At 55.2% G+C, this 20,607-nt stretch overlaps 1 protein-coding gene across 1 annotated transcript in view; it reads right to left on the bottom strand.

Moving 5' to 3' along the window:
• Nucleotides 1–2,896: 2,896 nt before the first annotated feature.
• Nucleotides 2,897–20,607, bottom strand: part of Dock1 (dedicator of cytokinesis 1) — a 439,069-nt gene continuing 421,358 nt past the window's right edge. Inside the window, exons 48-52 of the mRNA XM_042701327.1 lie at nt 16,930–17,075; nt 12,710–12,908; nt 9,460–9,613; nt 7,564–7,733; nt 2,897–4,053 (exon numbers count right to left, since the gene is read on the bottom strand). Coding sequence (XP_042557261.1) covers nt 3,964–4,053; nt 7,564–7,733; nt 9,460–9,613; nt 12,710–12,908; nt 16,930–17,075 — 759 coding nt within the window. The 3' untranslated portion in view covers nt 2,897–3,963. The remainder of the gene's footprint in view (nt 4,054–7,563; nt 7,734–9,459; nt 9,614–12,709; nt 12,909–16,929; nt 17,076–20,607) is intronic.

Genomic DNA, 20,607 nt, shown 5'->3' with positions numbered 1-20,607 from the left:
AGCGTGAAAATCAGAGGATTCACTCACAAACTCGGCTGTCTTCAAGAGCAACGCAGGCTGCAGTGTGACGCCCGAACCAGCGGCCCCTGAGTGACTCTGGAGGAATGAGCAGAGCTGCTGGGCTCTGAGGAGGGCGCTCCTACCGCGTGGAGGTCACGTGGGAAGGTCAGAGCCACAGCCCCATTTTGGACTGGAAGAGTAAAGAAATTTTGTTCAGAATGTTAATGGAAAACTTGAGTGTGCAGAGCAGCTTCCTACGGATGTAATACAATATCCCCGGATGATGGACAGCTGGTGGGGGTGGGGGTGGGGGAGAGAAGTGGGAGGAACGCCAGCCGGCCAAACTGCCAGACATAGGAGGGAAGCCATCTTGGATGTTCCAGCCTGGTGAAGCGACCCCATGGGCAGTTGGTTCTACCTCTGGCCAGTGAAGTAATTTATGACTGGAGAGGCTAAGAGGCTTATTTGGGGATGTCTAGGTCTGGGATTCTACTCTAGGCATCTCTATTGGAAGGTGCTTCTTCCTGCAAGAATGCCAGGGCTGTGTGTGTGCGTGTGCATGTGCACCTGCCTGTGCGTGTATAACTGTGGGGGGAGTGGGTATCTGTCATGCAGCTGCAGGGCTGGCATGTGGGCCAAGCAGGCTGGGAAGCCAGGCAGGAGTCGAGGCTGTGGTCGGAGGGCAGTTCCATCTTCTCCCGGACACTGTTCACTCTGGTGTCTTTGAACTGATTGGGTATGGTCCATCCAAATTATCCAGGGTGCTGTTCTTTACTCAACAGTGGATTACAGGTTCTAACATCATCTACAAATGCCTTCACAGCCACGCCTGTGTAGCTTGGTATTTTAGCTTAGTCGTACGACAGTAGCACAAATCCTCCTGAAACTACCTTAGTTTGTCCTGGGCCAAACAGGCAGGTAGCCCCTGCTCCCCTCCCCAACTTGGGCTGCCAGCATAGGCTATTCTAAGGCCCAGGGTAGGAGTGAGAGGCAGTCAGGAAACCCCGATTCACTACCGCAGGAGACGTTTAAGTAACTCTGAGAAGGCCTATTGCCAAAGGAGTGGTAAAGTTGCCAGGTTTTAAAGAGTGAGTAAAATATTAAAAACTAATTAGAGATAGAAAGACTTCCGTGAACATGAAACGTAAAGTCCAACATCACCAAGAATCCAGAGCAGAGACAATAAAATCTTTTAGGAATTAAAAAGATGGAATCTTTACATGAAAGAATAATCTTCAAATTGATTTTAAAATAATTTCTTTGAATACTCAGAAGCAATCTTCAAGCACCAAGGGTGATTTTTAAGTAGGAAAAAGACTTCTTCCATTTAGGAAATACAGCTTATGTGCCATCTACGCTGAATAAAGATGTGAGAAAGCAGATATTAAATTGGATAGTTAAAGACAGAATTTTAATATGCCAGAAAAGTATTTTGGAAGACCAACAAAGTAAGACAAAAATTGTCCTGAGTGTGTGAGGATGGACTTTGGCTTTGAGCTTCCAGGCAACCAAAGCAAAAATAGAACACAAGACATTCACCTTCTTGGTTGAAGCACGTGATACTGAAAACTGTCATGGGAGAGATAGTCATCAGACTTTATGTTGCTGTAACAAAAATACCACCCATACGCAGTGTAAGGAATTATTTATTTCTCTCATGGTTTTAGGGGTCAATTTATCATTGGGGAAGGGAGAGGTCTTACATTATTGTGTGGACAACAAGCACACACACACACACACACACACACACACACACACACACAAGCACAAGGGGCCAGGGCATGATTCAGCCTCTGAGATACACCTGTACCCCCATAGGACTGTAACTTGTAACATATTGGCTGTGTCCTCTTTTCCCTCTCCTGCATTCAGCTCTGTATTCTCCAAGTACTCTCCAGGCCATTGTGGGGCGCACAGCCTGGGAGGGGAGGTGGGGGGGGTCCCAGGTGGGGTTGTGTTGCACAAACATGGTCCTGGGGGTTGAGAAGACCCGCCCCAGGTCCACTCTATGGTAAACCACCATTTCGGTAGGGTGCGGAACTAGTCTGGCAGTTTGGGGTGGCTGCTTGTGTGGGAGAACTTGCTGACCACCCAGAAAGGGACCCATGGCCAGCAGCGGGGCTCTCCAACTCTCCCCGATCAGTGTGCCAATGTACTTACTGCAGACTTGTGGATAATGTCCTGCTTCTAACTCACTGGCTGGAGGCTGAGCCTTTATCTTGCTCAGAGAGAGTGGATTCACAAGGGAAAAAAAATGTATCTTCCCCGTGTCTGTAGTTCCTTGGGGTGGACTAGATATTCTCAAGCGCGAGGAATGATGACATTTTAGTGTTAAGCAGGAGTTAAAGCAGAATTGTGCAGCTCCTGAGCCAGAGAACGACACCCCAGACGCGGCGCAGCAGCACGCGCTTATGGATGGAACACATCTGGAGGGAAGCAGTGGGAGAGAGCCCTCCACAGCAGGCAGCACCCCTCTGCCTTCCTCTCTTCTTGCAACTCAACATCCAGCCCGGAAGGTGCGGGGCAAAGCTCCAAGTGTCCAGACCTCTCAAGTCCAATCACACACCCTACTGAGCAGAGCCTCCTCTCAAATTAGCAGCTGCAAGGGGCGAGGCGGAGGTGTCAGTGATTGTGGCCGGCAGCCCCCCAGGGTCGGGCAGAGGAGGGGGGCCGCAGCGAGCGCCTGCTCCGCTCCCCGGCATGAGGACTCACGAGGACTCCCGCGAGGGAGCAGGAAAACATGGCGCCTGTGCCCGGGCCCCACCAGGCACAACGCAACCGAGATGACAGGAAAGTGATGTCTGAGAAAGCAGTGTGGCTTCTCACTTCTTCTTTAAAGAGAAAAAAGGTAGAGTTTCTATTTCACAGTAAAAACAAAACAGGCCAGGCACTGTGCCGCTTTTTAAATACCATTTTATTTTTTCATTTGCCAATGATTAACTTTGAAGCTATGAGGAGAGTATCATGATCATCGTGAATAAAAAAATATAGATAGAATACAATATCAGGTTATACACGTTAGTTTTCATAAAAAAAAAAACCTCGTTGTCCATCCATATCTTCAGGAGCTGAATGCTCTGGAGAACACATTGAATTTGTGGATGTTTTCTGGTATTTTTGTTTTTTTACATTTCTACCGGTTAGAATTAGGAATTCATCTTACGAATCATTTGAAAGTGACTACAAACAGAAGGGCCACAAAAAGTTAAAACAAGTTCTAAGAACCACCAAATATATATAAATCTCTCTATATACAAACTTCTGTACAGGAGACTGAGATACAGAGAATGCTCCAGTCTAAAACCATCTTGTGTGGTACGCAGGCTTTTACAGCAAAGAATGCCCGTGTCTCTTCTTCCTATACCCATCTGATCCAGTATCCTCAATGGTGTTTCTACTCCATAAATTAGTAACTGTTCAGTAGCTGAGAAATATCCTATTTTAAATTATACCAGGGAAAAAACAACCAAGAACCCAAACCAGGAACCTCCCTGAAGGGTTGAACTCTGAGTTGCTCGGCATAGGTTGCAGACATAGCCAACCCGCACAAGTCTAGGGGTGGGCTGGGGTCCGGGCGTTAGCAGACGGTGGGCGGCCAGGGGGATCGTGAGAGTTCTTACATCACAGCGGCACGCTGCTCACCTCTCCGGGCTGACATAGCAGCCCAGCTCTTCGCTAACACACATCATTTGGCACAAAAACAAAGGATGTTGGGCAAGACTGGGGCTCTCTCTAAGACTGACCTGCGAGGGGTCCCCAAGTGTTGATGAACTCCAGGTGCACCTTGGTCCAATGCCCCCCTGAGGACACCCCAGGTGAGGGCCACGGGTGAACCACCTCCCTCTTTCTGGGAAAAGCCCATGCACTGAAGGTTAGACACCACAGGCCCCCCCCCCAATGAGGTAACTGCCAGACACGAAAGATGGGGGGGACAGCTGGCCTTTGAGGCAGGCCCGCGGCTGCTCACTGCACGATCCCGGAGTCCACCGAGGTCTGCTTGCGGGTGGTCTTTGGAGGAGGAGGGGGTGGCGTCTTGCTGGGCAGCGGAGGCGGCTGGAAGACACGATGGGAGGAGATGTCATGTTATTTCTGTCCCCACGTGGAGAGGTCTGTCTCTAGGAGGGGCTGCTCCTGGCACAGCAGTTGGGGCAGGAAGCGATGCAGGCCGCTGGACTGGAGCCGTGCCCCACACAGCGACTGGCTGAGGGCTCGTACAACGCTACACCCAAATCTGGCTACCTGGCCACCGAGGGTCTCTCCAACAGCTCTGAGTGCTTGCTCACCGTGTGCACAGTCCCTGAGGTGCATGGCCCCCACACTTGGCTGCCTTAATACAGGTGCCACGGCAGTGGTGACTGGTCTGCTATCAGGGACGGGCAGGTCCCGGGAGAGGTTCTAGCGAGGTGGCGGCAGACCCCTTCCCTAGCCTTGTGAACCAGAAGTCAAGGTGGTCAGGCTTCCCCGGATGTGTGGGCCCCACAGTTCTACTGAGCTGGAAAGAGCTAGCGATGGCACTGGGTTCTAAGGAAAGTTGACTTAAAAAAATGGCAGGTCCTCTGAACAACTACCCAAAGATAATAACATAATACAAAATAATAAAGTAACCCTCCACTACTTTTTCAAGGGGGGAAAAATAGATGGCTGGTGAATCTGAGCCCTAAGCCACTGGATGTCTTAGAAAGAGAATGAAATATCTGGGTACCAGTGGATCACATCTGTAACCTAGCTACTCAGGAGGCTGAGATCTGAGGATCATGGTTCAAGCCAGTCCAAGAATGAAAGTCCGTGAGACTCTTATCTCCAATAAACCACCAGAAAACTGGAACTGGTGCTGTGGCTCAAGTGGTAAAGCGTTCACCTTGAGCTGAAGAGCTCAGGGACAGCGCCCAGGCCCAGAGTTCAAGCCCCATAAAAAGAAAGAGAATGAAGTTACAGCTGGAAGCGAATGGCCCTGCCTGACGCCAGCAGCAATAGGCCTCTGTGACCATGCACCCATCACAGACAGACAGAGGCGTTCCACAGCTGTGGGTCCATCACAAGGTAAATGAGCAATGGAGCCAATGAGCCCACGGCTGAAGCAATGAGCCGAGCTGAGACGGTGGTGCATAGCACGCAGGGCGGCTGGGAAGGCGGAGCGGCTGGGAGGGCGGCTCGCACGCCACCGCCTGGCTTAAGGGGCTTGTGGCTTGCTCACAGCCTGCAGCGGAGGCAGGCACGTAGGGAAACGCTGGAAAAGTTTACAAAGGACCTCAGAACGACGCAAGCTTTTCTCACCGGCCAAGTTTCTTCCCGACTCCCAGACAAGGATCTATGGCTGAGGATCTGGGTGAGTCATGGAGTTCACACCTTTATTAACTGAACCCAAGCCAGTGGAGAGGATGCTAGGCCTTTACCCCGGGAACTTGGAATGATGCGGTCCAGGAGAGGGGGAGGGGGCAGGAAAATGTTCCCCAAATTTTCCGTTTACTTGCATAGGGAGACCAGGGGCGACATTTCTGTTTTTCTAGTAAAATAAAAGAGAGGAAATTAAAGATGTGATTAAGTGAGCCAGTAGGCTAGAACACCTGACAAAGCCAAGGTTCCTCCTGGACTCCGCAAGTCTCCTTTGCGGCCACTGCACAGCTACAGCGCTGGGAAGGTCAAGTTTACACTGCAGCTTAATTTGGCCTCCAAGGAGCAGCCCGCAGCATCACCGGGTCCCCGGTTCTCCACCGAGCCACGTCTGGGAGGCAATGACACTCTGGTCTTGCAGGCAAAAAGTAATACCCAATAGATGCTACTAACAAGCACTCTCTCCTCCGCTCCTCGCAAAGAGAGGACAAGTCTGCAGAGCACTCAGGGAAACCGTCTCCCTGAGGAGGAACAGGAAATGGAAAACAGAAATGGCATGCAGAATTTCCATTGTCTAGAAAGAGCAAGAAGCCACACCTGGCAGTTTCCTGCCCCTGCGTGTCCCCTTGTGCCACAGGCCGTCTGTGACTATAGAATTACTTAACAGAGCAGCTGCGGAAATATGAGCAGAGACATTTACTCTGCAGACTGAGCTCCTTTAGTTTTACAAGGCCATGAATCATATGCGCGCGGGGAAGGGGTGAGACTCAGAAGTGGACTTTCTGGTTACTGCACCCATCACCCAACTGCACCTCCTGGTTCTAAACGGGAGCAGCGGGTCTGACCAAGGGCAACAGTCGTTGAGAACCAGGGACCAAGGCACTGGACCTAAATGGAAGGATTCCACACGTGGCGGCCGGCAGCAGTAACCAGATCGCAGGCTAATGTGCATCAGTGCCCAGAGCAGGCTCAGGGGCCACTGGGCACGGTTCATACCACACCAGAGCCTAAGGAGCAGCAGCCTCGGGTGCAGGTGGGAGCGGGCTCAGCACTGCCGGAGGAAGCCAGCACCCAGAACCCACATGAGGGGTCCATGGGGCTGGGGCACGGGAGGCGGGGGGAGGGGAGGGGTACCCGTGCTGTGTCAGAGCCTGACGACCCCGCTCTACGCCTGCGATCCCGGCACGAGGGGCACCGCCGGGACCTGGGCTGTGGGGCACGGGTTTGTGCCTCCTCTCCAGGGCAGCGTGCACACAGACAGCACAGGCAGGCAGACAGACAGACAGACAGACGCCTTGGCAGAAAAGCCGCTCTCAAAATCAAAATTCTGGTTCACTTCTGCCATCCCAGCTACCCAGAAGGCTGAGAGGTGAGGATCACAGGTCAAAGCCAACCTGGGCAGGAAAGTCCATGAGGCTCTTATGGAAATGAATCAAGTGGTGGAGTACCAGCTTTGAGCAGGGGTTAAAAAAAAAAAAAAGCTAAGGGACAGAGCCCAGACCTTGAGTTCAGGCTCCAGTACTAGCATAAAAACAAACAAACCGGGCTGGGAAGGTGGCTCAGTGGTAGAGCGCTTGCCTTGCATGCCTGAGGCCCTGGGTTCCATTCCTCAGCACCGCATAAGCAGAAAAAGCCGGAAGTAGAACTGGGGCTCAAGTGGTAGAGTGCTGGCCTTGAGCTGAAGAGCTGAGGGACAGCGCCCAGGCCCAGAGTTCAGGCCCCACAACCAACAATACAAACGAAAATCATGGCTTGGTAGGAACTGCACGCCCAAGGCACGGCAGCTGCTGGGAGGGGCTCCCTCCTCCCCACGAATCAGGAAGCCTGGCATGCGGCCTCCGCACCCTCGGAGCACAGGGCTCCCCTGCCCGCGCCCCCCTCGGAGCACAGGGCTCCCCTGCCCGCGCCCCCCTCCGCCCCCCTCGGAGCACAGGGCTCCCCTGCCCGCGCCCCCCTCGGAGCACAGGGCTCATCTGCCCGCGCCCCCCTCCGCCCCCCTCGGAGCACAGGGCTCATCTGCCCGCGCCCCCCTCCGCCCCCCTCGGAGCACAGGGCTCCCCTGCCCGCGCCCCCCTCCGCCCCCCTCGGAGCACAGGGCTCATCTGCCCGCGCCCCTCCGTGTGTGGTGCTCTCAGTCAAGCCCAGGCTGCTCCTGTCTCTCTTTCCTCACATCTGGAAGGGGGGGGGGTGGCGGGGTCGCGTGTTGGGGGGGAGCCCTGCAGGGACACTTACCCGCTGGTGGGGAGGCGGGGGCGGGGGCGGGGGCGTCGGCGAGCCCCCCAGGTCCTGGGTCTCCATCAGGTTCCCGTAGTCTGCCGTGCTGCCTTTGAGAGGCAGAGGGGGCGGGACATCCGCCACGTCCACGCTCGTCACGCCGCCCGTCACGCCGTTCAACTCCAGACCTGGAAGATCAGGGATCTACTCACACCGGCCCGGGACGCCCCTGCGGCCCGGTGCCCGCGGGCTGAGTCCTGGCTCCGGGCTTGAGGAACACTTCGTCCGGGGGAACATCTGCCCATGGAGCAGAGAGCCAGGGGGACATCGAGAACTTAAAGGGTAGGATTTCCTTCTAATGGAAGGCTCTAGAAATGGAATAGCAAGTCTCACAAGGCACTGAAAACCAGAGCTTTCATAAGACATCGGGCATTGACGCAGCTCTTCCCGGAGCCCCTGCCCGGTGGCTTCGCCACGCCACGGCCACTCTCTGGAGCCGGCCTGCCCGGACGGTCCCCAGGGAGAAACCCCCAACAAGGGGCACAGACGGCGTCCACCTCCCGCTCCTCCTCCCTCTCCTGGAAGACCGCACGGAGGGGTGGCTGCCGCTCTCCCCCAGCACAGGGGAAGAGGGGTGCATGGGGGACCGCACGGGGCCGTCCCTGACCCGGCCAGCACCCCGGCCCACCACCCCCTCCCCCGTCCCTGAGTATCCTGGGAACGATCTGTTTTCTTTCATATCAGAGAGAGACACATTGACAGGTTTGCTGATGGGCGTCTTCTGGAGTTCTCCCCAGTGGCTCATCTGATGATAAATCAATCGTTCATTAGGAAATCCTTCTCAGAAGCAGGGGTCCTGTCAAAGGGGAGGCCACGCTTCACAGGGGCGGGGGGAGTTGGAAGAAGGCACTGCTTGTCTTAGGACGGTGAAACAGGCATGGCATAAACTCTGCCATTTTGCCATCTAGTAGTGTATGACCCAGGGACAACGCTGTCTCTGCTGTCACCCACACAGACGGAGTGCGCACCCAGCCCTACTCCCTGAGTCTTCAGTTCCTCCACCCTTTGCCTGTTCCTGCTCTAAGTGCAGTGAGACAGAACTTTCCTTCAGTGCTCGGCCCACCTCACTCAGCTGTTTCCCAGGCTCATCAGTGTTGCAGCGCGTCGGAACCCCATTCCTTTTTCTGGCAGTATAATGTTCCACCGCCCGCGTCTCCGCCCCTCCCCGCTTTGGGTGCACATTTTGTTCATTTTGTCAGCTGATAGTATTTGTACTGGTTCCAGCTTTCTCGAATAACAATGCGGCAGACATTCTCATACAAGTATCTGAGGATTTTCCAATTTTTGAGGAGGGGGATATAGGTTTAGAAATGGAATTGCTGGGTCATATATGGTAATTTGGAGAAAACATCAAACCGTTTCAAACAGTGTTTTGGAATAGAGAATTCCTTTTGGAAAGGATTCCTGTGGTTTAAAGAATGCGGAAGGACGTCACCACCTTCCTTCCAAGTATCCCGGACATTCTTGGCTTACTAAAAGTGAGCTCCATCTATCTACTCCTGGAGCCGAGAAGCTACCACCTGAGGGTCTCCAGAATCACCGCTATTCTCCTTTCTGCAAGAAGTCAAGTGCTCGCCGTTGTCTGTCTGTCCACCGCGCTGCTCTCTGTCTTGGAGCCCTCCCTCTGGCCAGCGGAGGAGGGGACGCCCCCGATTCTCCAGCCACCGAGTTCCGAATCCAGAGACGAGCTTTGGCCGAGCTGCTGGCAACCAGCCCATCCTGAGGGTCATCCCTGGACGCTGGGCTGTGATGCCCTGGGCCTGCTGCTGGGGCGGTGGGGAGGAGTCGTCGCCGCAGAGCCCTGCTCGAGGGGCCGGCGGGGCGTGCGCAGCAGGGACAGGCTCTCTGACTTACCAGACTGAACGCTGAAGCTGAGCTTGGCCCTCGGCGTGACCGGAGGCGGGGTGTGCTGGGAGCCTGGCGGAGCTGGGGACACGGAGAAGCGCCGCTCACTGCCCATCACATTGAGCACCTGGCTCTTGGGTCTCTGTGGCCGTAAGGGACTGATCTGTGGGGAGGAGAAAGCCCGGGGCAGGCGAGTGAGCTCCAGGCCCTGTGCCGAGGCCCCTCCCCCAGGCTCCAAGGTGCATATCTGAAAACAGGAGTCTGGCAAATGGCCCAGTCCAGCTGATGTCTCCCCATGACAGGTGTCCTTCTAAAGGGGACGTTGCGCACACACACACACACACACACACACACACACACACACACACACACGGAGAACAGAGGAACAGAGTAGAGGGCCGACCTGCCTCTATAGGCCAAGGAACACCAAAGGATTCTGTCGGTTTCAGGAGCTGGGGTGGAGGATGGAGCAGGTGAGACTGTCCTGCACCTGAACCTCAGACTTCAGCCCCAGAATGGAGAGGGGGTGGATTCCTGGACTGCCCAACCTCAGCAGTGTTGCCCCTTAGTGTGGGCCTCATGGCTGGGTGGGGGTGGCGTTCCCAGGCTTCCCAAACACAGTGAACAGCGGCAGAGCACTGCCGGAAGCCATTCGATGCCCAGCAAGACGACCCCGGCAGCCCCCAAAGACTCAAGAATGGAGAGGAAGTCTAGAAACATTAGCAGAGCTTGTGCTGCATCCCTGCCACCTGTTACTGGGCGAGAGTTCTTTTTCTGTGACTTCTGTGGGCCTCTGGCTTCTGGTGCGCTTGACTTTCCTTGTCTGAGCCCCTTCCCCGGGGCTTGTTCTGGCAATAAATTTTGTTTACATATTTCCTATACCTTGGCCTCAGATCAGTGGGCCTCAGAGAAGACCAGGAATTGCAAAATATTCAGAGGTAATCAGAAAAGTTATTAACTCAGCCAAAACAGCAGGACGGTTTCTCCTGCTTCCCCCAGGAAGGAAGGGCAGGCAGGGGCTCCGGCCTCGGTGCTGCAGCCTGATCTGCAGGGGCGAGCGCGCATGCGTGTGTGTGCGTGTGTGTGTGTGTGTGTGTGTGTGTGTGTGCTGGGGTGGGGAAGGGACTGGTTTGAATGAGGAAGCGCAGCTGAGGTGCAATGTCCATCCCAGGAAAGGACCACAAAGCCAGAAGCATCTAAAGCTTCCAAGGCAGGCCTGGAGGCTGTGCCTGGGCAGGAGGCGGGTCTTGCAGAATGGTAAACAAGGGGCCCAGGGCTCAGCCAACAGGCCCACCTGAGACCCACCCTGTGGGGATGGGTGTGGGGAGGCCTGCTCGGAGGCCTGGTGCCATGCCAGGCTGATACATACACCCAAGGGCTGGAGAACACAGGATGGGGAGACTCAACACGGGCCTGGTAGGCTCTACTTGGAGAAGCTAGAAATTCACCTCTGGAGCCCACAGGCTCAGAGAAGGTGGTGACATCATGGATAGTGCAAATCAAGTAGGAGGCTAAGCCCAGTCCCAAGGGTTAAGGAGAGGAACATTCGTACAGTCTGGAAAGGTGAATGAGGGCAAGGGCAATGCAAGGCTAGGTGCCTGGCGAACACTAGGGGGCGCCAGGGCCACCTGGGGAACGCAGCTCCTCTCTGGGGCCTGGGGCTGCTCCCTGCCTCTCTCCCACTCCAGGCTGTGCTGGCACTGACCTTACCAATATCTGTGGCCTGGTGGTGGTGGTGGGGGGGCAGGTGGTTTTCTGGCTGCCCCCAGCTGGAGGTGGGGTTCCTGCCCTCCTGGTGTGGCTGCTGGCTCTGGTGAGTGTGGCAGATGTTAACCAACAATGCGGTCAGCTCTGCGTGCTGACCGTGCTCAGTGCCAGTGGCGGTGCTGAGGCCCTGCCCCCCTGGCCTGCCGTTCACAGGTGTCCTGGCAGGGAGCCGGGGCCGCCCGTGGGAGGGCAGAGGTTTCCTGGGATGATGGCTTAGCACGTGCTCTGACCTCAGGACTTCTCACCCAACCCAACCAGGCTCAGCTCCACCACTCGGCTCTACTTCGAGGCCCCCAAACTTCTGCCATTATAGGGCTAGAGAGGACATTCCAGATCGTGAGGGCTGCTGGCATCACAGTAGGGGGTGGAGGATGTGGGGTGAGGCCCGGCCCCTGGGCACCAGATGCTGACCTGTGTCCAGTGTGGGTCCAGAGCCCGACGCCCAGGGCCACACACACGCTGTGTGGAGACACAGGGGCCTCGCTGCGGTCACAGCACAGGCCCAGGGCGCGGGGGACGTCTGCCTTCCAACACCGCGTGACCACTGCCCTCAGAGCCGGGACAGACCCTCGGTGTCTTAAGAGACAACAGCAGTGCAGTGTGTCATATTAAGACATGGCCCTGTCTGAGTTCTCATGAAGAACCCTTACATCATGGACATGACAGAGCCGCCAGTCGCGGCTGCTGTCCAGCAAGGAGAGCTTTCTCCACTCACCAGACAAGCCTACGTGTGTAGAGTATGCCACGCCCACATCGCCGGGGAAGCCGGCAGCCAAGAGGCCCTCTTCCCACCTCGTTCCAGCCTCTGGACAGTGCTTTCTGTGTCTGCACTCAACCCCAAACACTGTGGTGTGCTTCTGGGAAGCCCTCCCTGCGATGACAGCAGACCCCCTGGACTTCACTCCCTCCGGACGCCCAGGACGCTGGGGGTGAACACGAGCCTCTGGGTCTGTCCTAATGTCAACTTGCTAGCGTGTGTCAAGTCCCTGTAAATCCTTCTGAACTATGGCCAAGAGAACTGTGCATGAGGCAGCTGGGGTGGAGGGTGTGGAGTCTGGTTGGCGGAGAGGAGGGGCATTGGGGCGCTGCCTGGGCGGGTAGTGATCGGCTATGATCCTGGTCAGGAAGGGGTGAGGGAGAGGTACGGCTGACATGTAGCACTGGTAGGCCTCGTCTTCCCGGACACCAGGTCCTTTGTGGAACCAAGCCACACAGAGCACAGGAACCCCAAGATGCCAGGGCCTGCAGAGACAGACCCCTCCACAGCCCTGGGAGCAGGGGATGAGGGCTAAGACATCACCCTCCAGAGAGCAGGCCGCTTGACCCTGCAGCTCTGATGGTTGAAGTTAGGGATGAGGACAGCCTAGGTTTTCAGATGACTATTTTTGTGAAAACTCAATAAAATCCACCCAGCAGCCCTCTTGGCTAGTTGCGCCAGAGCGATGGGTCCCAAAGGCTCCCATGGAATGAGGCAGATACCCCGGCGAATTACCGTTTCCGAAAGGATCACAGCCTCGGCCGGCTGCAAGGAGCCGTCGGCCGGCTTGAATTCCTTATCAAATATCTCCTGGTGCTTGCTGTTCCGCTTCTCCTTCTTCTTGTCCTTCTTCTCCTTCTCCGCGTCGTCCTTGTCCAGCTTGTCCTGGGACCTGGAGTGCATTTTCTTTGGCAGTAGAGGCTCCAGAGCAAACCTAAAGGAAGCAGTTAAGTCACAGGAGAGGAATTGCTTGTCACCCTGCAGAGTTAGTTCATCCGCTCGCCAGGCACTTCACCGCTGCCTGGGAATCACAGCCCTGGGTGCAAACGACTCAGCCAGAGCCAGTGGGGTCCTCCAGACACAGGGGCCCAAGAGTAGAAAACGTGTTTGTATCCCAAGAAAAACAGACGGGGAAAAGAACACCAGGAGGATAGGAAATCGGGCTGCGTATTTGTTGTTGGGCCTAAGAGCATCTGTTGATTTATGATGGTTGGTATGACTTATTGGGTCGATTGAGAAATGTACACATATATTATCAGAAGCAATGGGGGAAGTGGGGAGAGCTATGCGGGTAGCAATGTGAAGAAATTTCTCAAACCTTCATTCTGACCGAGCGTCTGGTTACAAATAGTTGGTCTCTTCCAAGTGAGAGCCCTTTGGACGGCTGGCCAGAAGCCAGTGGGTTCCATGGAGAGGACCCCAGGTTCGCAGAGGTCTGGGTTCCCACTCTGCCGCCTGCTTTGAGCCCTGGTGTCCGCGAACCCCTGGGAGCCTCAGGCTGGCCTGGAACGCCCACTGATCCCCCACGGCGGGTGGAAAGGTGTGCGAGTGGGTGGACTGGTGAGGGAATTGATTCTGAACGAGTTTGCAAGCCTGGGGCCAGGGGTGAGTGTGCACACACTGCACACAGCTGCAGCTTCTAGTCGGCATCCGACGGGGACGTACACCCCTGACTGGGTCCTAGTACATCATTCCTGGGGGGCGACGAAGGCTCCAGGGCTAAATCCCCACAGCTCCTGCTGTCCGGACGGTGAGGGGGCAGGGGCTCTTTGAGTCACGGGGTCCTCACAGAGAGGTTTATTTTCAAAGCAGAGCCGGTGAAAAGGTTTTCAAGAAGAGACATGGCCTCTGAGTAGGGGCCCTGTCACACAGTGAGGGCGGATTGCTGGTGGGGTCCCGCTACGCTCTGGTATCCACATCAGCTCTGGTGGCTGAGAGGAGGACACCAGACAACTCCAGGCTCTCCATGGCTCAATGTCCGTGTGGTCCCTAAGCCGGGTGGCAGGGCCGGCTCCGGCCCCATCGTGGGGTTGGAGCTGGCCGGAGCTGGCCTTCAGGAGCTTCCTGCCCCCAGCCTTGCACAGCCTGGATTCCCTGACCACCTGCAGAACACACGCCTGCTGATTTTGAGAGAAGGCTGAGCACGGCAGTCACGTTTCCATCTGCCCGCGGCTCTGCTCATGCCGACTTCTGAACGGGACCGTGGGGGTGAAATGGCTGCTCCACCGTGGCGAGCGGGCTCCCAACGCGGGCTGGGCATGGGGAAGGAAGGAGCAGCCCGACACCGCCCTGAATCTACTGGAGACAGACTGCTGCCGGCAGCCAGTCCCACCCCGTGACCCGCTTCTCCCCAGCCTAACAGAGCCGGGCAGCCCGATCTGCTGACACGGGCACAGGAGATTTCAACAGCAGTGGAGTGGAGTCTACACATTGACTACCAATAACTGCTCGCAACCAGAGACCAAAAGAAAGAAAATTGATTACTGGTAACTGCTCACATCCAGAGAGGAAAAAGAGAGAAAGCCAGCTCTGACGTGCCTCTGGGTGGAAGGACACACAGGTCTGACTGCAGATCAAACCAGAACCAGACCAACTCTCTAGCTTCAAATCCACATTTGCAGGAAATATGGGGGTCAGAGACACAGCAAACCAACGAACACATCAGGGGGTCGAGATAGGCCAAGCCATCACGACCTGACGGCACACACCCACAACAATCCACACTTTGGGAACACAACGGGAAAGAAAACCCTGATTTAAAAAAATAATACATAAGCCAGGCGCTGGTGGCCCACGCCTGTAATCCTAGCTACTTAGGAGGCTGAGATCTGAGGATAGCAGTTCAAAGTCAGCCCAGGCAGGAATGTCCGTGAGACTCTTATCTCCAATAAACCACTAGAAAACTGGAAATGGTGCTGTGGCTCAAGTGGTAGAGCGCTCACCTTGAGCTGAAGAGCACAGGGACAGCACCCAAGCCCAGAGTTCAAGCCCTACAACGGACCAAAAACAAAAAAAAAACAAAAAAAAAAACCATAACAAGGAAAAAAAAATTGTAAAAGTGGGACTGAAACAGACAACTAAATATAAGGTAATGGCCAAACAAACAAAAAATGAGATATTAAACAGTAATATATATATATAAAATATTCTGTATCACGGTGATATGGAATTCCCATTAATAGGTTGCCTGAAATAGTCTTCTCTTTCAGCAGTGCGTACTTGAGGCGTCTGGCTGTGTGGGGAAGGCAGGAGGCGGCACACGAGGGAGCAGACTGGCTGGGCTCCCTCCCTGAGCTCCCACGCCTGGGATCTGCCTCAACGGAAATCAGGACTCTGACGGAGCCGGCTTCCTGTTACAGGTTAAACAAGAGGCTCCTGGGAGGAGCTGACTGAAGCTCACCACGGTCTGCCTGGAACCCTAAAGTCGCAATTTTGTTCTAAGTGACAGGCACACGTGATTTAAATACCTGTAAGTGGGGAATTTCTGTACGGGCTGACATTCCAAATATCAAACATGCACAAAAAGTACTGTGAATAAAAAAAAAAAAAAAAAAAAAAGCATGTGCGGGCACACCGCAGCTCTCCACCGGCCCCCTCCACGGCTGGTTTCAGCATGCGCGGACAGCCCGGCCACCTGCGGCGTGGCCTGCAAGTGTGTGCCCTGAAGCCCTTGGGTTTGACACGGTGATGGCGTCTAAACCAAATGGGTTTGGATAAATACGTAATGGTGCACAACTCGACAGCCAGACAATGAGACGTCCTTCTCTGATGTCTAAATTGCACTCGGAATGTTTCCAATTTGCAGAACAAGATTCCACTTGACAAGGTACCCACGTCGAAATGCAAACACCCCAATATTGACCGAGGCTGTCCCTCCAACAGTCAGCTAACAACAAAGTTCCAGTGAGTGTCTGGGGCTCACATGCCCCTGGACGGGGCCCCAAAGCCCTCCTGTGACCCGTCCAACTGTGTGTTTGACTCTCCAAAATCAGAGGCACCCAGTGGAGTGGTATTTACGGGGTGGGGGGTGAGGTGGGGAGGGAGGGAGAGGGAAGGGCAGGTGTGGTTTAAGTTTTGTAAGATGAAAAAGAATTGGTGGCCGTGGTTCCACACAATGCGACTGTACTGTGGAGGATGTACCAAACTGTGTACTGCTTCTTATTTGTGCTGGGGTTTGAACTCATGGCCTTACATTCTCCCTCAGCCTTTTCCCCTCATGGCTGCTGCTCTGCCACTTGAGCCACCCTCCACTCTCATAAACTGTGTACTCAACATTGTGGTAAATTTGGGGGCATCTGTGTTTTAGTACAATGGAAAACGAACGAAAGGGCGGCAATTCTGTGTCTGCAGGGCGGTTGTGGAAAGGAGGGGACAGGAGGGTTCACCTTTCCCTTTAGAAGACAACAGCCTCATTAGAAATAAGAACAAGCAACGCTGTTCTCACACACACACACCCAGGTTAGAAGAGTGGCCCCGTCAGCCATCTTGGTGAGGACACAGAGGCTGTGTCACCCTAGGGCCATCCAATCCCAGCCTGGCTTGCTGCCTGCACGCAGCATGCACAGAGCATGTACTGAGCACGCAGAGCACGCGCAGAGCATGCACAGAGCACACGCAGAGCACGCAGAGCATGCACAGAGAACAGGTCCACGGGACGGCAGGGCCTTCGGGTAAAGAACACCGATGATGCCCCAGTGCTTGGGGAGGACTCGCAGGTGCACGGATGCCTTTTCCAGAAGTGCTCCCTGTGGGAGGACTCTCCCTCAACCATCACAAGACTTGGAGTATCACTCTGGGCACTATAGCCATTCAGTCTCAGAAGGTCTCAGTTTCCAGGAAGAATATCCAGTATGAAAAAAATCCTCAGCTGCAAGAAGTAGTCCCAGGATACAGTGTTCTTTGTGAGGACCCCAAGTCCTCCTCTGCCCCAACTCCCTCCTGCTGAACGTACTCACCCATCAGAGCCTGGCCTGGATGGCGTGCTGTCGGACGACAGGGAAGAGACGGAGGCCACGGACAGAGGCCGGGATGTGGACGGCATAGTGAAGGATCGCACCATGGAGCGTGGCCGACTGCCTCTTCTGTCATCCAGGCTTGAGGGCTGAGAGTGAGAGAGGGAGAGAGAGATTTGATATCCATACTACACATGGAACCTGAGGACAGGCACTGTCATTACTTCAGCTTCTTTAAAGCCAGACCCAGTGATGAAGAAAATATAAGGAAGGACCTTAGTTTAAATGCACTTTTCTTTTCTGAGGCTGTAATGCACCAACCTGCTCCTCAGTAGCACATACTGACCAGGAAGTTTGAGGCTAGATGCTGGAGTAGCATCTCACATCTAGAATGTACTTCCAGGTGAGTGTGGTACGTTCCCACAAGCTGTGTGGAGCTGTGAAGACTGCACTCCATGCAGAAGAGGTGGCCTCCTCCTATGAGCGATGCTGTGATGGGTAAGGTGCCCCCTCTGTCCCGGGAGACCACTAAGGCCACATTCTAGGGAGAAATGATCTCAGGGCTGGGAGCTGGTGGCTCACGCCTGTAATCCTAGCTACTCAGGAGGCTGAGATATGAGAATCATGGTTCAAAGCCAGCCTGGGCAAGGGAAAAAAAAAAAAAAAGCTCAGGAACAGTGTCTAGGCCCTGAGTTCAAGCCCCAGGACTGGCACATGCACACAGAAGAAATGGTGTCAGTGTAGAATTTTTCTCTTCCCTCATTGACACCTTGTACGTTACCACAACAAGTCTCACTGAGATGCTGCATTTGTCAACACCTAATTAGCCAGGGATGGCTCGGGTACCTGTACCAAGCCAGATGTTGGCACATCGGGAACCACAGCTGCTGTGCAAGCAGTTCCTTGGAAAACAGGGAAGCCACATTCCTTAGGGCACAGATGTGGCCCTGCATTCCCTCTCCTCTTCCCAGCCCACACCGACGCCCCGCCCAGCCGGTCACCAGAGGTAAGGAAGAACCATCACAGATTCCCGACGCTCACTCCAACACCTGAAAAGTGGGCCTGCTTCTTGAACATGTGATCCTAACTAGAACAGAAAGTCCAAGATTGCAAAAGGGCAGGCGCTGGCACACTCCCTCTGCAGAGGACCCCGGATGTAGTCTTTTAGGCAGACACAAACCTGCGCAAAGGAGGTGGCTGTGGACCAATAAAACTGTATTCTCAGAAGCAGGTAACTGGCCTAAGTTTGCCAACCAGTGGGTAAAAGCAACATGGCACCAGAAACGGGTAGTAGAGAGGGGTTTGAACTTTGCTACAGAGATGGGGTGGTGGTCGTCCCTGTGAAGATGTCCACTGTGCTCGACCAGCTTCATAAGCGAATAGCAGGGCGAGAGTTACTTGTCGAGAACACTTATACAATGCGACATCAGGAGACGCAGCGTCTACACCACCGTCTCTGGCAGCTGAAGGGGTCCTCCACCAGCCTCTGGACCAGTGGACTCTGTTCTGTGTCCTTGCTGTTCCTAAGGGCTCCAAGGCTACCCCAGATCCGCGCTGGGCCCGGGCAGCATCATCCTGTCTATCTCTTGATTCCTCCAGGGACTTTGAAGCGATCTCGTGACAGCCTTTGTCTTCCCAAGTCTACACTACCCCTGCCTGTTTCTTCCACGGGGTCAGAGGTGGGGACGGAGGGGGGAAAGGTGGTTGTTTCCGAACATCCATCCGGGGAGGGGCTGCCTTCCACCTTCCCCGGAGTCACCTGTGGCTGATGTGGCTCCACTGCCAGCCTTTCCGGACACAGGCTGGGAAAGCATGGAAGCCAGCAACCGTGGGTGCATCTGCTTCCTGTGGCGTGGAGAACAATCACTCTGTGACTCTGCCACCTGATCGGGTAGAGAAGCAGCAGCCAAGGAAATAGAGGAAACTCGCCACGCTTGACATGTGGGCGGGGTCTTGGCACATGGCACACAGCCTTGACCATGCTGGCATCCGTGTCTGTGATGAAATGATTTCACGGCCGCTGAGGGCCCGTGGGCACATGCCGGAGGGAGGCAGCCAGGGACCAGGAGGTAGAGATACCAGGGGGGAGGACGGCCTCGTGCCAGCTCGCAGGCAGCAGCAGCAAAGCAGCCCCCAAACCCCCAGCTGACCATCAGCAAGAGCCAGGAACCTCCCTTGGGACGTCTTGTGGGCACCCACTAGCCCCGTAAAGGAAGGGGAGCCCCCGGCCGGGGCTGCATGCTTAGGCCATGTGTTGGCAGTGGCCGTGGGCTCACTGCGCTCTTTGCTTCAGATTTCCTTTTTGAGTGAGCAAAACGTCTAGAAACGGAGAGACGGGAATTTCACTTCTTTCCGCTGAAGCGAGCAGAGTCTTCCTCAGTCCTCATAGGTACAGCTCAGCGCCAGCAGAGCTGGCCCACAGCCCGCAGTGCCAGTGTTGGAGCAGGGCTAGAAGGTGTGACCTTGCCGGAAGCCAGGAGCCGCTCTCCACCTCCTCTTGAGCACGAAGGCGCCATCTCCCCTCCAGGGTCCTGCATGGGGACACTGGACGGATGGTGGAGGGAGGCTCATCCTGCTTGGAGCAGGCAGACGGCAGTGCACCTGGCTCCCAGGGCTTGTGCTTGCATCAAATGCAAGCGCTCCCTTCAGTTCTCACAGCCGGAGTGACCTCTGCCCCTACCCAGAGCCTCGAGGCTGTGACGCTCAGATGAGCCGCGATGACGCTTCTTAACGCCGGACCACCGTGGAGCATGGCGGGGTGGGATCAGCTGAATTTCATCAAGGTGACCCGCAAAGGAAGTGAGAAGGTATGGTGTACAGTTCTCTGAAAATACGCTTTTCCACGTTACACGCATGCCAGCGGTGTCGTGCTGCCTGCTGGGAGGTGGCAGGGTCTGGGGGTAGGGGTCGGTCAGGCTCTGCTGGGCGGCAGAGGCAGCTGACGGGGCCCAGCCCCGCCTAGAGATGCCACCAGGACTGATCTGAGGGGTCAGGGAGACTCAGGCTTTTCACCCGGCTGCTTGGGCCGTGCCCGGGGGGACCAGAGCAGGGAGCCAGGCAGACCGCAGGCATTGGGAGGCAGCTGCAGACATGGGTTTGGAAGTCTGCTCAGCTCATGGGCCCCTGGGTGGCTTGGGAGGTGGACAGGAGCAGAGCAGAGGACAGCGGAGCCAGGCGAGGTCCCGTGGTCCCTCACTGGACTCGAAGGAAGAAGTACATGGGAGCAGGGATGCTTTCTAGCTGCGTGCAGCGCGTTGGTGAGATCAGCGGCCACGGCAGGGGCATCGTACTCCGTCTCCTCCCCAGGGTCCCCAAGGCCTGCTGAGCCCCCGTCCCACAAGCAGGGGCTGGGTGGGGCTCTAAGACTGGCCAGACAAAGGAGCAAGGCAAGAGGCTGTGCATTATGAAGTCAGAGGGCGTCTGAATCTTCTTTCTGAGGCTTAGGCTGGCTCAGAAACATTGACAAAATGGTTTATGTCCTTTCTGTGCATTTTTTATTTTTAAATCCATCCTTCTGGAAGCAGGGTGATACACTATTGCTTTTCTGAGTATTCCGAGATGCTTGCAAATTTCCAAAGAAGGTAAGACAGTCAAGAAACCTTCCACACTGCTTTATTGCTGCATTTCAGAGACCACCATAAAGCCCTGCTCTGGGGTCCCTGGGTGGAGAATTCAGGAAGG

Source organism: Dipodomys spectabilis, unplaced genomic scaffold (assembly GCF_019054845.1).
Source record: "Dipodomys spectabilis isolate Male_0828 unplaced genomic scaffold, ASM1905484v1 ptg000289l, whole genome shotgun sequence".
Lineage (NCBI taxonomy): Eukaryota > Metazoa > Chordata > Mammalia > Rodentia > Heteromyidae > Dipodomys > Dipodomys spectabilis.
This window is presented reverse-complemented; position numbering and strand designations above follow the sequence as displayed.